Source organism: Emydura macquarii, unplaced genomic scaffold, assembly GCF_026122565.2.
Source record: "Emydura macquarii macquarii isolate MOO-44397 ecotype Brisbane River unplaced genomic scaffold, CSIRO-AGI_Emac_v2 contig_1363, whole genome shotgun sequence".
Lineage (NCBI taxonomy): Eukaryota > Metazoa > Chordata > Testudines > Chelidae > Emydura > Emydura macquarii.
In genome coordinates this window covers 16,948,799-16,967,128 of record NW_027131500.1, presented here as the reverse complement: position 1 = coordinate 16,967,128, position 18,330 = coordinate 16,948,799, and the positions used below count along the sequence as shown (strand labels likewise).

At 40.3% G+C, this 18,330-nt stretch overlaps 3 protein-coding genes across 5 annotated transcripts in view; 2 read left to right on the top strand and 1 right to left on the bottom strand.

The window, feature by feature from the left end:
- RXFP1 (relaxin family peptide receptor 1) overlaps positions 1–13,133 on the top strand; it is a 73,727-nt gene extending 60,594 nt beyond the window's left edge. For all 3 annotated transcript variants that reach the window (XM_067551821.1, XM_067551823.1, XM_067551822.1), the window contains 6 exons: positions 764–835; positions 3,887–3,958; positions 5,056–5,285; positions 7,946–8,356; positions 9,321–9,539; positions 12,812–13,133. In XM_067551821.1, the coding sequence (XP_067407922.1) occupies positions 764–835; positions 3,887–3,958; positions 5,056–5,285; positions 7,946–8,356; positions 9,321–9,539; positions 12,812–13,113 (1,306 nt within the window). In that variant the 3' untranslated portion in view covers positions 13,114–13,133. The remainder of the gene's footprint in view (positions 1–763; positions 836–3,886; positions 3,959–5,055; positions 5,286–7,945; positions 8,357–9,320; positions 9,540–12,811) is intronic.
- Positions 13,097–16,633, bottom strand: CUNH4orf46 (chromosome unknown C4orf46 homolog). The gene is made up of 2 exons (XM_067551827.1): positions 16,255–16,633; positions 13,097–15,872 (listed from the first exon to the last, which is right to left on the bottom strand). Exons 1-2 carry the CDS (start codon positions 16,420–16,422, stop codon positions 15,717–15,719), a joined length of 324 nt encoding a protein of 107 aa, XP_067407928.1. The 5' UTR covers positions 16,423–16,633; the 3' UTR covers positions 13,097–15,716.
- Positions 16,634–17,294: 661 nt separating this feature from the next.
- The window catches only part of ETFDH (electron transfer flavoprotein dehydrogenase), a 29,540-nt gene continuing 28,504 nt past the window's right edge, over positions 17,295–18,330 (top strand). The window contains exon 1 of the mRNA XM_067551824.1: positions 17,295–17,482. Within this exon, the coding sequence (XP_067407925.1) occupies positions 17,449–17,482 (34 nt within the window). The 5' untranslated portion in view covers positions 17,295–17,448. The remainder of the gene's footprint in view (positions 17,483–18,330) is intronic.

Below are 18,330 nucleotides of genomic sequence, written 5' to 3'. Positions count from 1 at the left end.
AACAACTTCAGGTGTATGGTATCCTGTATCCAGCTATATCAGGTACCACTGTAACTGGTTGATATAATGAAATTCTCATACTATTGCATCACAAATCTACATAAATACCTGTAACCAGGAGTAGATATTCTTTGAAGGTTTTCCCATCACACTGTGTCCTTAGCCAGGGTCAGCCACAGTACAGTGGTACACATGAAGCTGGGGAGCCTAGGTACAAAGCATTAGTCCTGCAGTCACTAGAGGGGAATATCAGGAAGATAGCAAAAAGTCATGAGGTAGACACACACACATTTTAGTGAATAGGGGAAAAAACCTGTGACTTATTTTTAAATATATGTGATTTTTTGGCAATCATGCAGTCCTAGCTGGAGATAAGTCTGGGTGGCACTTGATCTGCAAGGAGGCTACACCACTTTGGGATTTGCTATGATGATGATGGTGATAATGATGATTTCTTTGAGGCTTTTTTTTTTAATATATAGGGGGCAGAAAATATAGGAACTAAAATATTTCCACAATTGAATAAATATTGAATAAAATTTCTTATGCTAACACTGTGCTTCTGAAGCATCAGTCTATTCTATGTACTTGTTTACCAAGTTGTCAAGTAGAGGAATGTTACTATTTACAGTTGTAACTGGTATTATTATGAGTCACTATTATAGATATTAAAAACAAAGGGATAATGTGGCTAGACATCATCTTTAGAACAAGCTTTAAGGAATCTATACAGTACTAGATATCACTGTTTGCACATTTACAGGAACCTTTCATATAACCCAATCCAGAAAATACAAGCAGACCAGTTTGATTACCTACTAAAACTCAAATCCCTGTAAGTATTTAGTCCTTTTGATACATATGTTATGGATATTTTCTTTTTGATTTTGCAATTCTTGTTGTATCTCCAGAACATGTATAATGAAAAGCTATGTATGAGTTGCTTTGTCCCTCTACTCCTTTATTGTATTTGTTGGTGTCCCTCAAAGATGTGAACCTGAAAAAAAATTACTGACAGTATTCAAATTTCTTCCTGAGATCTCCAGCTTCTTAACGGAGAAATTATGATGCACAAAAAGAGACTAGTCAGTCCAGATATCATATAAAAATATTCAGAAAGGGTGAAATCAATTACACTGTCATAAAGATAATGTCTTTTCTAGATGAACAGTTAGTGCCTCAAGCTGAAGTGTAAATCTATACAGCACATTAATGTGTTGCATGCTAAAAGTATGTATGTTTTGAAATGGAACTTCTACTGCATGGTAGCAGAGTCCACAGGGCAACTTAGTACACAGCAGACTAATGTGCTGTAGATTTACACCTCCCAGCTTATCATGCACTAAATCACCATGTGGACAACTCTTTAGATGCCTAACTCCAGGCTGGAGGGAGGTATCTCCGTCTGCTTGGGATTCATGGCTATGAACTTTTTCCTGAAGTTAGGCAACTAAACCAGTTTGTAGAGGAGCAGATGCCCCACTCCTTTAACATTTAGCCCAATGGTTAAGGTATTTATCTGGGATGTGAGAGACACAGTTCATTCTCCCTGATGTGGAGAACAGATTTGAATTTAGGTCTCTGCTGGGTTATGCAATATTTTGGGGCGGATTACGCTCATTCTCTACAGTTGAAGTTATTCTACTGTATATAAATAATTAAATATTAATCGGGCCATAGAGCAAATGAGAATGCCCTAACCACTGAACTATAGAGTCATTCACCTAGGATGTAGGAGACCTAAGTTCCAGTCCACCTGTTTTCAATAGGTATTTATTTATAGACAATAGAAGAGCTTTCACAGGACAGATTGAGAAAGAGCTACCCCAGATTCCAGTGGTAGAAAAGACTGTATTTAGAGAGACTTGTTATGCAGACAGACTTGATAAGATTAGACATAACCTGGACCAAGGCCCCAGATTATGGGACATGCTGAAGGAGCAGTTACAGAAGTAAGAGGAGTCATGAAAGCCAAGGGAGCATGATTGATTGTGTCTAAGGTAGCTGACAGGTCCTGAAGGATGAGGATGGAGTACTGGTTCTGAGATTTGGCTAAGAAGAAATCATTTGAGCCTTTAGCAAGAGCGGTTTCAATGGAGTGCAAGGGGCAGAAGCTAGATTGGAGAGTGTCTAAGATGAAATTGGAGGAGAGGAACTCCAGACAGTACTTGTAAACAATGTGTTCAGTGATCTTAGAGATGAAAGGGAGAATGGATATGGGGCAATAGTTAGAGAGGCAAGTGGGGTGAAAAGTGGGGGATTTCAAAGGGGAGACACTAAAGCATGAATGTGTTGTGAAGGAAAAGAGCTAGAGGAGAGTGAGAGATAAGAAGAAGAGGAAGGGAAGGGTTGAGAATGGACACAAGGGAGATCAGGAGATGGCATGGGATTGGGTCACTGTAGCAAGCGGAGGGGTTAGAAGAAGAAGAAAGCAAATGAGAAACTTCTGCGTCTGTGACCGGATAGAAGTGGAAAGTTGGGGACAGAAGGGAAGGGGACAGAAGGGAAGGTGATCATTGTACGGACACTAAAACAAGCCCTGAAGAAAGGGCCTTAAAGAGCCTCATGCTTGAAGCTGGCCACCAGCTGACAGTCACTAACTGAGCAGATATTGTTCAAGCCTGTGGCTTGATCTGCTGTGAACTCAGGTGAACTTTGCATTCAAACCCAATTAGGGTAGGCCACAAATTCACCTCAGTCCAAATCAAGACACAACACTGTGTATTTAGAAAACACAGTATACATTTAACTTGCACTATTTGAACTGAAAGAATTAGGTGATTATTCTGTTAATGTAACACTATAAAAGTATACTTCAGTGACACAATATTGTAGTTGAATATGTTAATGCACTTTTTTCTTACATTAAAATTAAAACAAAAAAATTCCATGGCAGTTTTCAAAGAGTGCCCAACATGTTAGGAAAGATGTGGACAAATCGGAGAGAGTCCAAAGGAGAGCAACAAAATTTTGAAAGATTTAGAAAACCTGACCTATGAGGAAAAGTTAAAAAAAAAAATGGGGCATGTTTTGTCTTGAGAAAAGAAGCCTGAGGGGAGACCTGATAGCAGACTTCAAATATGCTAAGAGCTGTTATAAATAGGATTGTTTTCCATGTCCATCAAAAGCAGGACAAGAACAAATTAGTTTTATCTGCTGCAAGGGAGATTTGGGTTAGATATTAGGAAAGGCTTTCTAAATGTAAGAGTAGTTAACTTCTGGAATGGGCTTCCATCAGAGATTATGGAATCCCCATCATTGTAGGTTTTTAAGAATAGGTTAGACAAACACCTGTATCAGGGATGGTCTGGGTTTACTTGGTCCTGCCTCAGAGCAGGGAGCTGGACCTGATGACTTCTCAAGGTCCCTTCCAGCCCTATATTTCTATGATTCTACCATTTTCCTTGTTCTTTGTCAAATCAGTGTGCTGTGTGCCAGTCATTGGGTGAATTCCAGTGGTGATTATTATATCTTATGAAGTGCTTTGAATCCTCTAAGATGAAAGGCCCAATATAAATTAAAATTATTATTATTAGAACAAACTATTATTTTCCCTTTTAGAATGGAAAACATCAATAGAATAGTCCTTTGACAGGGCAAAGTAATAATTATACATAACACTGCTGAAAGCATTGAAAGAGGATCCTTTGTGCTCTTAGGACAGTAAGTATATTAAATTAACTGCAATTTATTTTATTTCACTTTTTAGCTTTTAATTTAGATTTTCAATTACAGAAGTTTCAAAGGTCTGAATGGTCTAGATGCAATTCTCATTCATCTATAGTTTCATATAATCATAGCTATAAAATTGTGCCCGCAATAAGCTTGTTGTGTTTTACCACTGCTTTTATGTTGCCTTTTTTGATTGTGAGTATATTGGTTATAGCAGCCTGGAGGGCATTGAAATTACAAATATCCAAAGAAGGATGTTTAGACCACTTAGAAATCTCTCTCACATGTAAGTAGATTATTCCAGTTTTCCTCCTTGTGTTTGAATTTTTAACTTGACAAAGTAAAGAACATTTAAAAACAAAAATGTATGAGAACTGGCATTCACTATCTCTCTGGCTGTGGAGTAGTTGAAAAACTAATTGACGCTGTCAGCGAAGCTGAGAGTAACATTAAAAAAAAAGAGAGATAGGTGAGAGTTAGGATTCATGTTAATATAATGATAAAGTTATAATTATTATTAAATCTCTTAAACAGCAAAGGTCCTTGTAAACAGATATTGTACTGGACCTATATAGCTTTGCTTATTGATGTATGCATGATCTAAAGTAATATTGATAACACCTCTTTAGGTATGCTAGTATATGTATAATATATTCTGATGTAGATCATTATTAATAATGTTTCTGTAGCTCTCAAAGTGTTCCAGATTACTTTCATCTTATGAAGAAACACAGCCCACTCTGGGAAGTGGGGCCAGAGATCGTTAACTGGGACCAGCTATTGTCTCTACTCTCTGTCACAATCATCTCTCTTTATGTTGTGTGCTATGGCTTCAATTAAAATAATTACTTTTTTAAAGTATTGTTATTACTAATACTTAGCACACATACTTAGTGCTTTTTAGAATCAGATCACTGTACAAACATTAATTAACTAATCAGTTCATTCCCTGACAAGTTTTATACAGCCTTGAAGTTTATTTCAAATTCAGACTGGAAATAAGGCTTAAATTTTTAAAGCTGAGAGTAATTAACAACTGGAACAATTTACCAAGGGTTGTGGTGGATTCTCCATCACTAAGGATTTTTTAATCAAGATTGGATGTTCTATGCCCTACGTTATACAGAAGGTCAGACAGATGATTACAATGGTCCCTTCTGATCTTGGAATCTATGAATGAATCTATGCATTTCTTTGTACGCATACTGAAAAAATCAAAATAGCTTATTACTAGTTTTTTATTACCATAAAGCATTTTATGCTTTGGATCTTTACTAGCTGTTCCACAAGTGCCCATAGTATTGTGAAAAAATATATCCTAAAACACACCAATTTGATAACCAGAGTGAAACATTTTTCTCATTTTCTTTTTTCCTCAACCAGATATTTTAAGAAATTCCAGTATTGTGGATATGCCCCCCATGTGCGCAGCTGTAAGCCAAATACCGATGGGATTTCATCCTTTGAGAATCTTTTAGCTAGCGTTATACAGAGAGTGTTTGTCTGGGTTGTGTCTGCTGTCACTTGCTTTGGAAATATCTTTGTTATCTGCATGAGGCCTTACATCAGATCTGAGAACAAACTCCATGCCATGTCAATAATGTCTCTCTGCTGTGAGTATTCCCCCAAATAAAAGGGATCAAATATAAAAATCTGGTTTTAGTGTGTCTAGCTATACATTTTATTATTATACAGCAGTGACACACCCACAGCACTATCTGGAAGATAGCGCAAGATCTGGAAAATTCAGCCAAATTATAATACAAAATATTATACTTCAAAAACACAAAGATTGTTAGATTCTACCTTTAAGTTACTGTGGAGAGTGGGTTAACACCGAAGGCCAAGTGTCTGATATTACTACCATAGAAGTAGAGTGCCAACTTACTGTTCTCACTAAGAGCAGGAACGAGTCCCCAATTTTCAAAGGAGCACTATTATGAACACATAGTAGTTTGTGCATGCCAGCAGGATTTGTGTTCAAAACAATCCAGTTTTCATAACGGTTGTAACAACTCAATTGTACACATTCTGTTTGCATGAGAAAATTCTGTTCTATACATGATCAAATAATTGTGTGCGCAAATGCAGGACTGACTTTGAAACTGTGACCCTGAATATCAGAGTTTCTTTTTACATTTTAAAACCAAGAATTTTTGTTGACAAACCACTTTGTAATTGATCAATGTAATCACAAATTCCCTGCGTGTATCTGAGAGACCAGGTGGGGCAATATATTTTATTGGACCAATTCTTTGGTAAGAGATGTATGCTTTTGATCTTACTCAGAGCTCTTTTTCAAGACCTGAAGTTGGTCCAGTAAAAGATATTACCTCACCCACCTTGTCTCTCTAATATCCTGGGACCACCATGGCTACAACAATACTGCATACTGCATATATCATAAATTAAAAACAAAGGGGTCTACCTTAACTTTGGCATTTCATGACATTACATTAACCACATTAGAAAGTAGTTGCCAATTGTGTGTAAAACAGGATTTCAACGCCTCTATATTCCCACTGTCCAGCACTCTATGGTTTGTTGGCTTGTCCAAAATACTGGAAATATTGGGGTAGACATCCAAATACCTTAGGAGGTTTACAGCAGGGCAATCCTGTTCCCCAGCATTGCTATCGCTTACAACTTTCTCACACATCTCATGATATTTCATAATTTCCTTAAAGCCCCAAAAACTGAATAAAAAAGAGACTGAATGGGCATCACAACTTTTATTTTAAAAAATTTCTAGATCTCATGATTGTAGAGAAAAGCTTGAAAATGTGAAGCAAGTGCAGTAGCTCACCCTAAATGCTCAGAAACTAGAAGGCAAATAAAAAGAGCCCCAAATTTGTTATTAACACCTCTCCCCGCCCCCCCCCCCCCCCCCCCCCACACACACACAACCCTCATGATTTTTAAGACAATCTCATGATGGAGGAGGAGAGGTCTGACTCATGCTTTTTGGGTTTGGCATACTGTCCACCTCAGGTGCAACCAAGGAGGTCTTCAACAGAAAGCTTCTCCTGTCTAGAGCTAGTCAGAAATTCTCCAACAGAACATTTTTCCATTGGAGAATGCTGATTCATCAAAATCAAAACTTCCGCAGAGGCTATTTGATTTTGACAAAGGGTTGCTGGAAAACACGGAAGGTTCCATTGGAACTCTGCCTACCAGCACTGGTTCCCAGGAGCATGACTCCGTGGCATCCTGCCAGGAGGACTGTTCCTGAGGCAGAGACTGCAGGGCTTTCAAGGTCCATGACTGCAGGGCTTTCAAGGGGACCCCAGAGCTTACAGGGTCCAGGACTATGGGGCAACCAGTCATGCAGACTGTTCTGGAGTCAGGGACACTTGGGCTTCCAGGATCTGTGGGTATAAGGCAGCCAGCTAGGTGGACTTCCCCTGAGCCAGGGACCCCAAGGCTTACACGGTCCATGGCTCCAGCATCATCAGCCAGGCAGACTGACCTGAAGTTTGTACCTCAGGGCTGTCCCATTATTGGAGTATTTCAAAATTTTTGGGTTTCGTTCCACATCAGAATTAAACAAAATTTCAAAATATTGAAATCCTCCACAAAATGAAATTACCTTTCTTTGCACAGCTCTACTCCTGACAATGCCCAAGGTGGCTCACAAAGGGACTTCCTAATGCATACTTTGAAAAGTGTGCAGGAACACTCCCACGATATTTTATCTTTTACTGTGGTGCTAATTTAGCCAGCATTCATGTGGCCTTTCTTACGTGAGAACTTTCCAACCTCAGCAAAAGGGTCTGTGCAAATTGTACTATGCATGCCTAGCATATGATTTTCATAGGATCATAGCTTGGTTAAATCAAAACCAAATTTCTGCAACACCAGCAAAGACACTTCTATTCAATGTGAACTCTTTGCACACCAAATTTCAGAGTTCTAGCCATTTTGGGACTAGAACTGTTCATAAAAAGGTGCAAGAAGTATTTTTCTAATGCAAAATGTATATTATTTTAATTCATGCTCTATAACAACTGTTTTTTGCATGAACTGTAAAAAAGTCACCTTAGGGCACAGAGCAAGAATGAAAATATGTCAGTCAAAATGGTGAAAATTCACCAATTAGACTGAAAACCAGTTAGAATTGAGAATTTTGCACTTTTAACTATAGTTGTTGGTAGAACTTCAAGTATGTTATTTTGCAATATATATATTTTTAATAATGGACAATTCAGATACATAAACCAAATTATTCCCTATTTATCCATGTAAATTATGCTCTTAAATGCTATTTCTACAGGTGCTGACTGTCTGATGGGAATATATTTATTTGTGATTGGAACCTTTGACCTTAAATATCGTGGAGAATACAACAAGCATGCTCAGCTGTGGATGGACAGTGTCCACTGCCAGTTGGTGGGATCATTGGCCATTCTATCCACAGAGGTGTCAGTTTTACTGTTGACTTACCTGACTTTGGAAAAATATATCTGCATAGTTTACCCTTTTAGGTGTTTGAAACCAGGAAAATGCAGGACAATTTCCATTTTGATTCTCATCTGGGTTATTGGATTTGTGGTTGCTTTTATTCCATTGAGCCACAAGGAATTTTTCAGAAACTACTATGGCACCAATGGGGTCTGTTTCCCTCTTCATTCAGAACAGGCAGAAAGTACAGGAGGCCAGATTTATTCTGTTGTTATTTTTTTAGGTAAGTATGTTACATTTTTTCCTTTATATATGTTGAATGGAACTACGGGAGGGAGCCCAATTTTCACACAAACATGACTGCCTTACTAGGATGCCCATATCCCATATTTGGATGCTCTGATCAGCATATAAAGGCCCACTTTATGCACTGCAATACAAAGATTGGCACCCAAGAATTAGCTTTGAACACCTTATTTACTCATGTCTGAAAATGGGCCCACTGTAAAAGACCCATGAATTTATAAAAATATTTTTTTAAATTACATTTAAAATCTCATTATTATACACAAGCTAATTCATTTGCTGTTTAATTTGATGGTGTGATGACCAGGCCCTGTCCAGTTAGTTGCAGCATGGTGCTAATCAGACCATGGGTGGGGGCTCAATCCCTATCTATCTAGGCCACCTCATTCTAGGATCAAAAGGATAGTTGAGTGGACTGCGTACTGCACTATGATTTAGGAGATCTAGGTTCAGTTCCTGGCTTGGCCACAGACTGCCTATGTGGCCTTGAACTAGTCAGTTAATGTACCCTGTACTTTGATTACCCATCTGTAAAATGGGAATAATACTAATTTCAGAAGGATATTGTAAACATAAAATGTATTAGTGATTATGAAGTGCTCAGATACTACAGGGATGAAGGGTTGTACATGGATCAAAGTAGATGTTTGTGAGAGAAGTAAAGCAATGCTGAAACCAAAGAAAACAACAGACCTACAGGATGCTGTAAATGGTTTAGACAGCATTCACTATTTAGTGCTAATTAATAAATGTACTATGACCTAGGTAAAGTCTGACCCAAATTCTACCTACCTACACAAATTCCCCTTGTACTTGCAGTTTGGATACAAGATTCTGCTTTGCTACATGCCCTATACATTCCCCAATTTGTCAGTAAATTGCATGCATGTAAATAACAATTCATGTCTTAAATCACTAACATCCCTTAACTTCTTAAACAGGTGTAAACTTGGCAGCTTTTATCATCATTGTGTTTTCCTATGGAAGTATGTTTTACAGTGTTCACCAAACAACCGTCACAGCAACTGAAATCAGGAATCATATTAAAAAAGAGATGACCCTTGCTAAACGCTTTTTCTTCATTGTTTTCACTGATGCATTATGCTGGATTCCCATTTTTATTTTAAAATTGCTTTCTTTACTTCAAGTAGAAATACCAGGTATGTTCTCGGTTTCTTTTCTAAATGAAAAATCCTGTTAATGGGCTTGTTTGAGTCAGCTAGAGAAAGCAAGCTAAATTACTAACACAAAATAATCCTGTAATATAAATTAAATCTTAAATATCCCCACCCTATGTCTATTTTTCCCACCCAAAGCAATAAAAGTTCAAATGCTTATGAGCACACCATTACTACATACAAAGGACAACATTTATTTGGGAAAAAAGTTTTAATTACAGCTGGTAGCTCTGTTCCTATGGCTCTTCGTGGCAGCCACATTGCTAAAGTGACATGAGCTGGGACTCTGATGATGTTCGAACTCAAGGTAAGACTATAAATAAGGTCTACCTTTAGTTCCCTTCACTGCTGCAGTGAAATATTGAAATAGCGAAATACTATTGTCACAGTTCAGGGCAATTGTACCTGTATTCCTCCTCTATGGTCCAGCAAAGGCACCGACCTTTAGGCTTCCAGCTTCCCAGTTGTCACATAAGAAGGGCCATACTAAGTCAGACCAATGGTCTGTCTTCCAACAGTAGCCACTGCCAGGTGCTTCAGAAGGAATGAACAGAACAGGTAATCATCAAGCAATCATCACCCATTCTCAGCTTCTGGCTAACAGAGTCTAGGGACACTTCAGAGCATGGTTTTGCATCCCTGCCCATCCTGGCTAATAGCCATTAATGGACCTATCCTCCATAAATTTATCTAGTTCTTTTTTGAATCCTGTTATAGTCTTGGCCTTCACAACAGCGTCTGGCAAAGATTTACACAGATTGACTGTGTGTCGTGTGAAGAAATACTTCCTTTCATTCATTTTAAACCTGCTGCCTATTAATTTCATTTGGTTACCCCTAGTTTTTTGTGTTATGAGTAGTAAATAATTTATTTTCTTTCTCCACACCAGTCATGATATTATAGACCTCTATCATAGCCCCCCTTAGTCATCTCTTTTCCAAGCTGAAAAGTCCCAATCTTATTAATCTCGCCTCCTATGGAAACTCTTCTATACCCCTAATCATTTTTGTTGCCCTTTTCTGTATCTTTTCCAATTCCAATATATCTTCTTTGAAATGAGGCAACCAGATCTGCACACAGTATTCAAGATGTGGGCATACTATGGATTTATAAAGAGGCAATATGGAATGCTGCTACACATTGAGTGGATTTTTTTCAGAGTGACTCCCAAGTTCTCTTCCTTGAGTTGTAACAGCTAATTTAGACACCATGATTTTATATGTATAGTTGGGATTGTTTTCTAATGTGCATTACTTTGCATTTATCAACATTGAATTTCATCTGCCATTTTGTTGCCCAATCACCCAGTTTTGTGAGATCCCTTTGTAACTCTTTGCAGTCTGCTTTGCACTTAACTATCTTGAGTAGTTTTGTATCATCTGCAAATTTTGCCACCTCAGTTTTCCCTTTTCCAGATCATTTATGAATATGTAGAACAGTACTGATCCCAGTACAGACACTGGGGGGACATCAGTGTTCACCTCTCTCCATTCTGAAAACTGACCATTTATTTCTATCCTTTGTTTCCCATCTTTTAACCAGTTATTGATCCATGAGAGAACCTTCCCTCTTATTCTACAACAGCTTACTTTGCTTAAGAGCCTTTGGTGAGGGATCTCGTCAAAGGCTTTCTGAAAAATCTATACACACTGTATCCAGTGGATCACCCTTGTCCGCATGCTTATTGACCCCCCTCAAAGAATTCTAGTAGATTGGTGAGGTATGATTTCCCGTTACAAAAAACATATTAACTCTTCCCCAACAAATCATGTTCATCTGTGTGTCTGATAATTCTATTATTTTCTATAGTTTCAGCCAATTTGCCTGGTACTGACAGACTTATTGGCATGCAATTGCCAGGATCGCCTATGGAGCCTTTTTTTAAAAAATTGGTGTAACATTAGCTATCGTCAAAACATCTGGTACAGAAGCTGATTTAAATGATAGGTTACCTACCACTCTCTTAGGCACACACGTCTCTACCCCTACTGACGAGCACATTTCCAAGATGCAGTTCCCTGCCTACACAGGGTATTCCCCAGCTAGTCAGCCTGCCTCAGCAGGTTTGCTTTTCTCAGATGTTATGCATAGTTATCACACAACTCTTTCTAAACAAACATTTATTCTTAAAATAAAAGTACTACAGAGAAAATATATTAAAACAATAAGAGAATCTGCACGTTAATAAGCTTATCAGAATCACCCCAACTCAAACAAAGGTTCTGACAGGTGAACAGTCTTACAAACCTTCACTCCCCCAACAGGGTTACCAATTCACACGACTTTTCCTCAGAACAAGAACCTCCATGAATCTGGAAGTCACTCTTTTACACAGTGTGGGCTACTTATCTTATCCTCACATAACAAGATCAGCAGACAAAGGTCCCCTCCTCAGGGCAAAGCTTCAGAATGCCGGACTTTTGCATAACAAGAGGAGATACGTTGTTCAAATGAATCCTTTGAAGCTCATTAACATTTCCCAGGGTTTACATTAGTGCTTTTTTTAATACAGTGAAGGCAACTGTAACCTGCAAAAGATCTCTGTATAAGCTCAAAAGTTTGTCTCTCACCCTCAGAAGTTGGTCCAATAAAAGATATTACCTCACCCAATACTGTCATCAGTACTTCAAAACAATATTCTTAGGATTACAAACGAGGAAGATCCATAGGAAGCATTAATTAACTTGGTAATTAACCACTGGAACAATTTACCAAGGGTTGCCATCAGTGGCAATTTTAAAAACAAGATTGGATGGTTGGAATGTATGTACTCATATTCTCCTATCCCCACTATCTATAAGATATTCAGGCACCAGCACACAAGAGGTTAAATATTAAAACATTTTTTTCCTTCAATTGTTCTATCAGCTCAAAACAGAGATTAACTTAAGTATTTTTACATAGGCTTTTTACACCATATCACAAAGGACAGTTGTTTAGTATAAAGGCTGCCACAATAGTAGACTTAGAAATTACAACTCTACCAATTTTAGTTATAAATACATGTCACAGAACAGGCCTGGGGAGAAATTCTTGCCTTTCTGAAAGGTGGGCTCAGCAAATGTTAGAGTTACCTTTTGAAAGGTGTAGAGTCACATATCAAATGTCTTACCTGAAAACGTGTTCAGCAAATGTTGTGAAGATATCAGTTATGTTTGTAGACTGATTTTAACACAAAGTAATATATATCAATGCAATGTTATTAAGTACATATACTTTTGAATATTTAAATTTATTTTTTTCCCTCCTTCAAGGTACTATAACTTCCTGGGTGGTGATTTTTATACTGCCCATAAATAGTGCTCTGAATCCTCTCCTCTACACTCTGACAACAAGACCTTTCAAAGAAATGATTCATCAGGTTTGGTACAATTACAAACAAAGAAGATCCATAGGACGCAAAAGCAGTCAGAAAATGTATGGCCCGTCATTTATATGGGTAGAGATGTGGCCAATGCAAGAGATCACACCGGAGTTAACGAAGCCTGCTATTTATACAGACTCCTCTGAAACATCAATAAATACACATTCCACAAGACTGAATTCATATACATAAATATATTTTGAATAGTCACAGTAAAATTTGCACAATCATCTTCAGATGTGGATTTGCTGTTTTATTCCAGTGAGGAAAAAGAGAAAACCTGTAACATTGATTCACACCAGTGATGGCCAAAAAGTCAAATCAGAAAAAGACATTGTGAACTTAACAGTACATACATTTTTAAAGAGCCTTAGGGAGTAGTAGCCATAGGGGAAAAATTATGCTAATAAAATTTCACTGAGTCCAATTTTTTTTTTTTCATTTTGGGTCTGGACAGATAGACAAAAAGGTTAAAACTGTCACTTTCTACCTTTCTAAATTCTAAAATGTAATTCATATGCAGTATATTGCTGGACTACCAGATTGCTAGGGATATAAAATTTAACTCTGAATGGCTATGCAGCTTCCTGAACTTAGTTGTAGTATTTTTCTGAAGTGTTACCCATAGGTCAGGTTTGGAGTACTGGACTCCAATTAAAATTATTCATATTTATGGACACAAACAATGTACAATACTGAGCTAAGGCTGGGGGATCCCAACTGGAACAATTAGGCAGATCCTCTATATATGTGTGTCAGATTTTTTTTTAAAAGGCACTTTTCAATATTATGAAAGAAGGGGGTACTGGATAAGAAGACTTTCAGTAACTGTCTTGAAGCCAGCTGAGTTCCCAAGATGACACAGCTGGTGGAAATGCTCTATTGCATTTACACTTTTAAGCTTTTTTTAAAAAAGCAAAAAGATGTTTTTAATGTTTGCACACAACTTCTTAAAAGATACAAGAAGTAGAATAAAGATAGTGTGACTTACACTTTACTGTTTACAAAACTTTGGAATATGTTAGAATCAAATACAGAACAGATGAGTATCATGTTTCCGCTACCATATATATTGATTTATTTGGAATAAAGATTTACCTACTGATCAAACTGATTTTTTTTCCCTTTGATGAAAATAGTAAACATACCATATTTACTTTTAACTCCTCACTTGATACTCTACATATTGCAGAATGTCTGAAACATTAATCCTATCTTTACTCCACTTTGAGAACACTAAGCTGATTAGCTAAATAATCAAGGAACAATAAGAGTATGTGTACTACTTACAGCTTTCTCTTTGCTTTGACAGAGGGAATGAAGGAAGAAAGAAGCTGCCATAATTAGCTGTTCAATATTTGTTGTAATGGCTTTTATTCTTTAGATTATTTTTTTTTAAAAAGGTAATTTTTTGGAGGGACACCTAGAACTAGTCAGTCATGGCACACCACTACATTTTTCAATAGTTTCCCACACATTTCAATACTGCTTTTTCATATGCTTCTGGTCACAGTAGCTAGCCCTGATCCAGATATTTACCACAAATCAGCAATATTTTAGATCGAAAATCCTTGTTTACAATGGTATGCCAGATTATAGGGTTTGAATCAAACTTACTAACCGAATGATTAAACGGAAAGAAATGCAGAATAAATTCTAATAGAGCATAATTGCAAAGATTATAATCATATAATTGCAAACATTATAGAATATGGAGAATTAGCACAGATGCTATTGAAACTGAAATGTATATTTTAAATAGCAACCCAACCTTTTAAACACAATACAGCTGAGTTTCTAACATAAGATAAATATATGGTGTAAGCATACAATAAGGCACTTTAAATATAGTTTAGTAATCAAAACACATAATATCAGGTGTGGAAGGGTTTGCAGTGATCAAATAATCTGTGAAAAAAAAATAACTATGTAGAAAAGTATTGAAAAAATGGCTAAAATGATGGTCAGTGTAGGGAAGAAGCTGAGCTACAGCTCTAAAAACAAGAACCAAGTTCTAGACTCACTTATATCTATATTAACATACCTTGTTAAATGGCAGAGTAAGGGTGGAGTTTGTACAGGCATGAGTGAGGGCAGAAAGTTGCATAAGGATCTCCTTTGATTAACAAGATTTTTAAAAGACTTATTTTGGCAGTGGCAAGCTCATTTATGTGCATTCCTGAAGGAGAAGGGAATTAAGAAAAATATACCTGTCTTCAAGTAATTACAACACCCCAAAACTGGGGAATTCTTGATTTACAGAACCACAGCGGTCAACTAGAGAGGTATCAGTAAGTCCATATGTACCTGAACACAAATGTAACATTACTCTAATTAACATTTTATTTAGTACATTTTATATGTACTTGCTAATCAGTAAAACTGCAAGGAAACCAATAGATTAAAAATCCAAATTTAGTTCCCCTTCCCAAGCCAATGCAAAACAGTCTATTCTACTGTCAACAGATTTTGAATGGTGTTCATACATGCACCAGTGTCAACAGGCATTTCTCCACAGAAACAGCTTGTGCACAGAAGAGAACAAAACATTTCCTTGAGGAGGGTAGTTGATTAAAAGTCCTCAAACATACTTTTTTAAAAAAAGCACTGAAGTGTGGAAGTATAGAAAGTTGTTAAAGTCTTCATTTATACACTCATTAATAAACCCAGCATGGCCCAGAGCCAAGTCCTGTCATTGTAAGACACAGGCAACAAAGTGAAAATACTGTGGGATGATTCAGCTTCAGCTTGCCCAGCTATCCTCTTGAGGTTTCCTCCTGTGTGTTTGCACTGTGTCAGTCACTGGGTTTCAGGGATTCATACCCTTCCTTCAGAAGATCCCGCCACGTTTTAAGAAATTGGGCATTTTCTGAACATTTGGTCGCGAGCTCTTCTACCTGGACTGACACAGCAGACGTTGCCTCCAGGATCTTCGAAAGCGAGAATGCAACCTGCAGTAAAAACATAAGAATGGTTGTACTAGGTTAGATCAATGGTCCAGTTTCAGTCTTGCAACAGTGGTCAATGCCAGGTACTTTGAACAGAACATGCAAGCATGGAGTGATCCATCCTCGTGGCCACTCCCCACTTCTGGCAATCAGAGGTTGGGAACACTCTGAGCATGGGGTTATATCCCAGACCATCTTGGCTACTATCTATTGGACTTACCCAATTCTTTCTTGAACCCAGTTATAATTTTGTCCTCCACAACGCCCCCCTGGCAGAATCCCACAGCCAGAGCACCACATACAGCACCAAATGCCCATGGGGCACCCAAAGAGCGCGGGGAGGCAGCGGCCCCAGCAGGCCGGGCGCAGGGGGAGACACACTCACTTCATCGATCTGCATCTCCACCTCCTCCAGCAGCTCCCGCGGGTCACTCAGCTGCTCCGGCGGCCGCGCCCCCCCGCTGCCGCTCCGGCTTCTCCCGGGCCTGGCGCCGGAGGAGACCCCCGGGGGCGCGGCGGAGGAAACGGGCTGCACCGGCCCCGCCTCGGCCATGGGCCCCGCGCCGGGATCGGAATCGGAACGGCCGCAACGTGCCGCGCCGCAAGAACATGAACGATCCCGCCGCGGAACGAAACGGAACTCACTGCCTCGCCTCGCCTCGCCCCGCCCCGCCGAGGGGTGGAGCCTGCCGATGACCCCGCCTCCGGCTATAGGGCTGGCGCTGGTGACGCCGTGACAGCGAAGCCCCGCCCCCTTCACGTAGATCACGTGACGTCACCCTCGCGACTTCGGCTCTGCTCCTGCTCAGGAGGACAGGGTGGGTGGGGAGCGTAGGTGGCGAGGGCCGCAATCACCCCGACATGCCCCTCACGTGAACTACTAGTCCCGACATGCAGTGCGCCACCTTCAAGACGCGAGGACTACACCGGTGGTAGCCCCACTGCCTGCTGGCCTGACGGGAGGTGTAGTTTTCTCCTGCCGCAGTGCATGTCGGTCTCAGAGGTCTTCCCAGGCTGCGGCGGCTCCAGCAGCCCCTTCCGTCCGTTAGCTATGGCGGCCCTGGACTCCGTTCTGTAACTCGCCTTGTCGCGTCCCGCGAGTTTCGTTTTATGATCGGCCAGAAAAGAAACGCCTTTCTTCCCGCCACGCTGGGCTTGCGCATGCGCCGTGCTGCACCCTGCCCCGTTGGGGAACAGCGCCCTGTAACGGTGCAGGCCGGAACAGCTCCTCCCGCGGGGCATTCTGGGAGCTGTAGTCCCTCGGTGTGGCGTTACTGGCTCGGGGAGGGAACTCCGTTTCCCAGCAGGTAGCCTGGGGCGCAGGCGCTGGGGGGCGGCGGCGATAGGCCGGCTGCGTGCGGAGGCTGCGGAGCAGTGGGTGTGTGTGTGTAGTGAATGCAGTTAGCTGCGATTGTGTGGTGCGCACCCAGCGTGTGTGTGTGTGTGTGTGTGTGAGTGAGTGAGTGAGTGAGCCGCAGGTGGGGGTGGACCGGGTGGCCGGGGCCCGAGGTAGCGTTCGTCCCCGCTCCAGTTCTTGAGGGGAGGCTGCCCCGTGCCCGGGGGCGCCCAGGCGGGCACCATGCTGCTCCCTGTCTGCACACTCTCCAGCCAAGGTAAAGGGGGGCTTCGCCTATGAGCACGCTGCTGGTCGGGGGTTACAGACCGATTCTCGGGTCGTGGCTGAAAATCACCCTCCCACCCCAGCAGTTTCCTCCTCTGCCCTGGTAACTTGCTACCACCATTCCTTGCTCGGGGCGGCCGTGGCCCTTGTGTGTGATTTGGTTGTGCGGTCATAGCAAGGGGGATACGTAGCTCGGGGGCAGGGGAATGAAAGTGACAAATTGGGGAGGGGGAGCTTTTGTCCAGTGTCAGGTATGATCCTGGGCCCTGCCCACCACACGTAGCTGCCCCTCCCTTTCCCCTTCCCTCCCCTCCTCTTTTGTGTTTGCAGCGAGACACAAAACTGGAGCAAAGGTCACTGCGGTGTGACTCTTACAAAACAGATATATTTGAACACGAATCAGCTGTGTCGTGATGCCCCCTTGCTTGTGCTGGATGTGGGAGGTAGTGATTTAACGTAATTAGAAGGTAAAGGACACTGACCACTAGTATTGGCCAACCCAGAAGAACAGCTGGTGTTAGTTTATTTACCACCTTTTGGCTGTGCCTTCAGTTTCACAGTTTCTCCCTGTTGATGCAGTTGCGGTTCTGTGGTATATGTCCACCCATGCAGAACTCATTACAGGATCAGGGCCCTTCAAAGTCAGACCTTAATTTTGTGGCGTTTGATCTTACGGGCACATACACGTGTGAGCACTTTACATCAAATAAAACACACTAGTAACTGTGTGTGTGTATATAAATCCAATCTGGGGGAAATTAATTCATATAACTTTACTCATCTTAATAAAATTGTGTGCAGGACTGGTCCAATATATGTGTATGCGTTTTATTGATGTGT

Coding starts and splice junctions, on each gene's coding strand:
- CUNH4orf46 (XM_067551827.1), bottom strand. CDS start 16,422: ATGGCCGAGGCGGGGCCGGTGCAGCCCGTTTCCTCCGCCGCGCCCCCG. Junction 15,873..16,254: donor TGGAGATGCAGATCGATGAA/GTGAGTGTGTCT, acceptor TTTTTACTGCAG/GTTGCATTCTCGCTTTCGAA.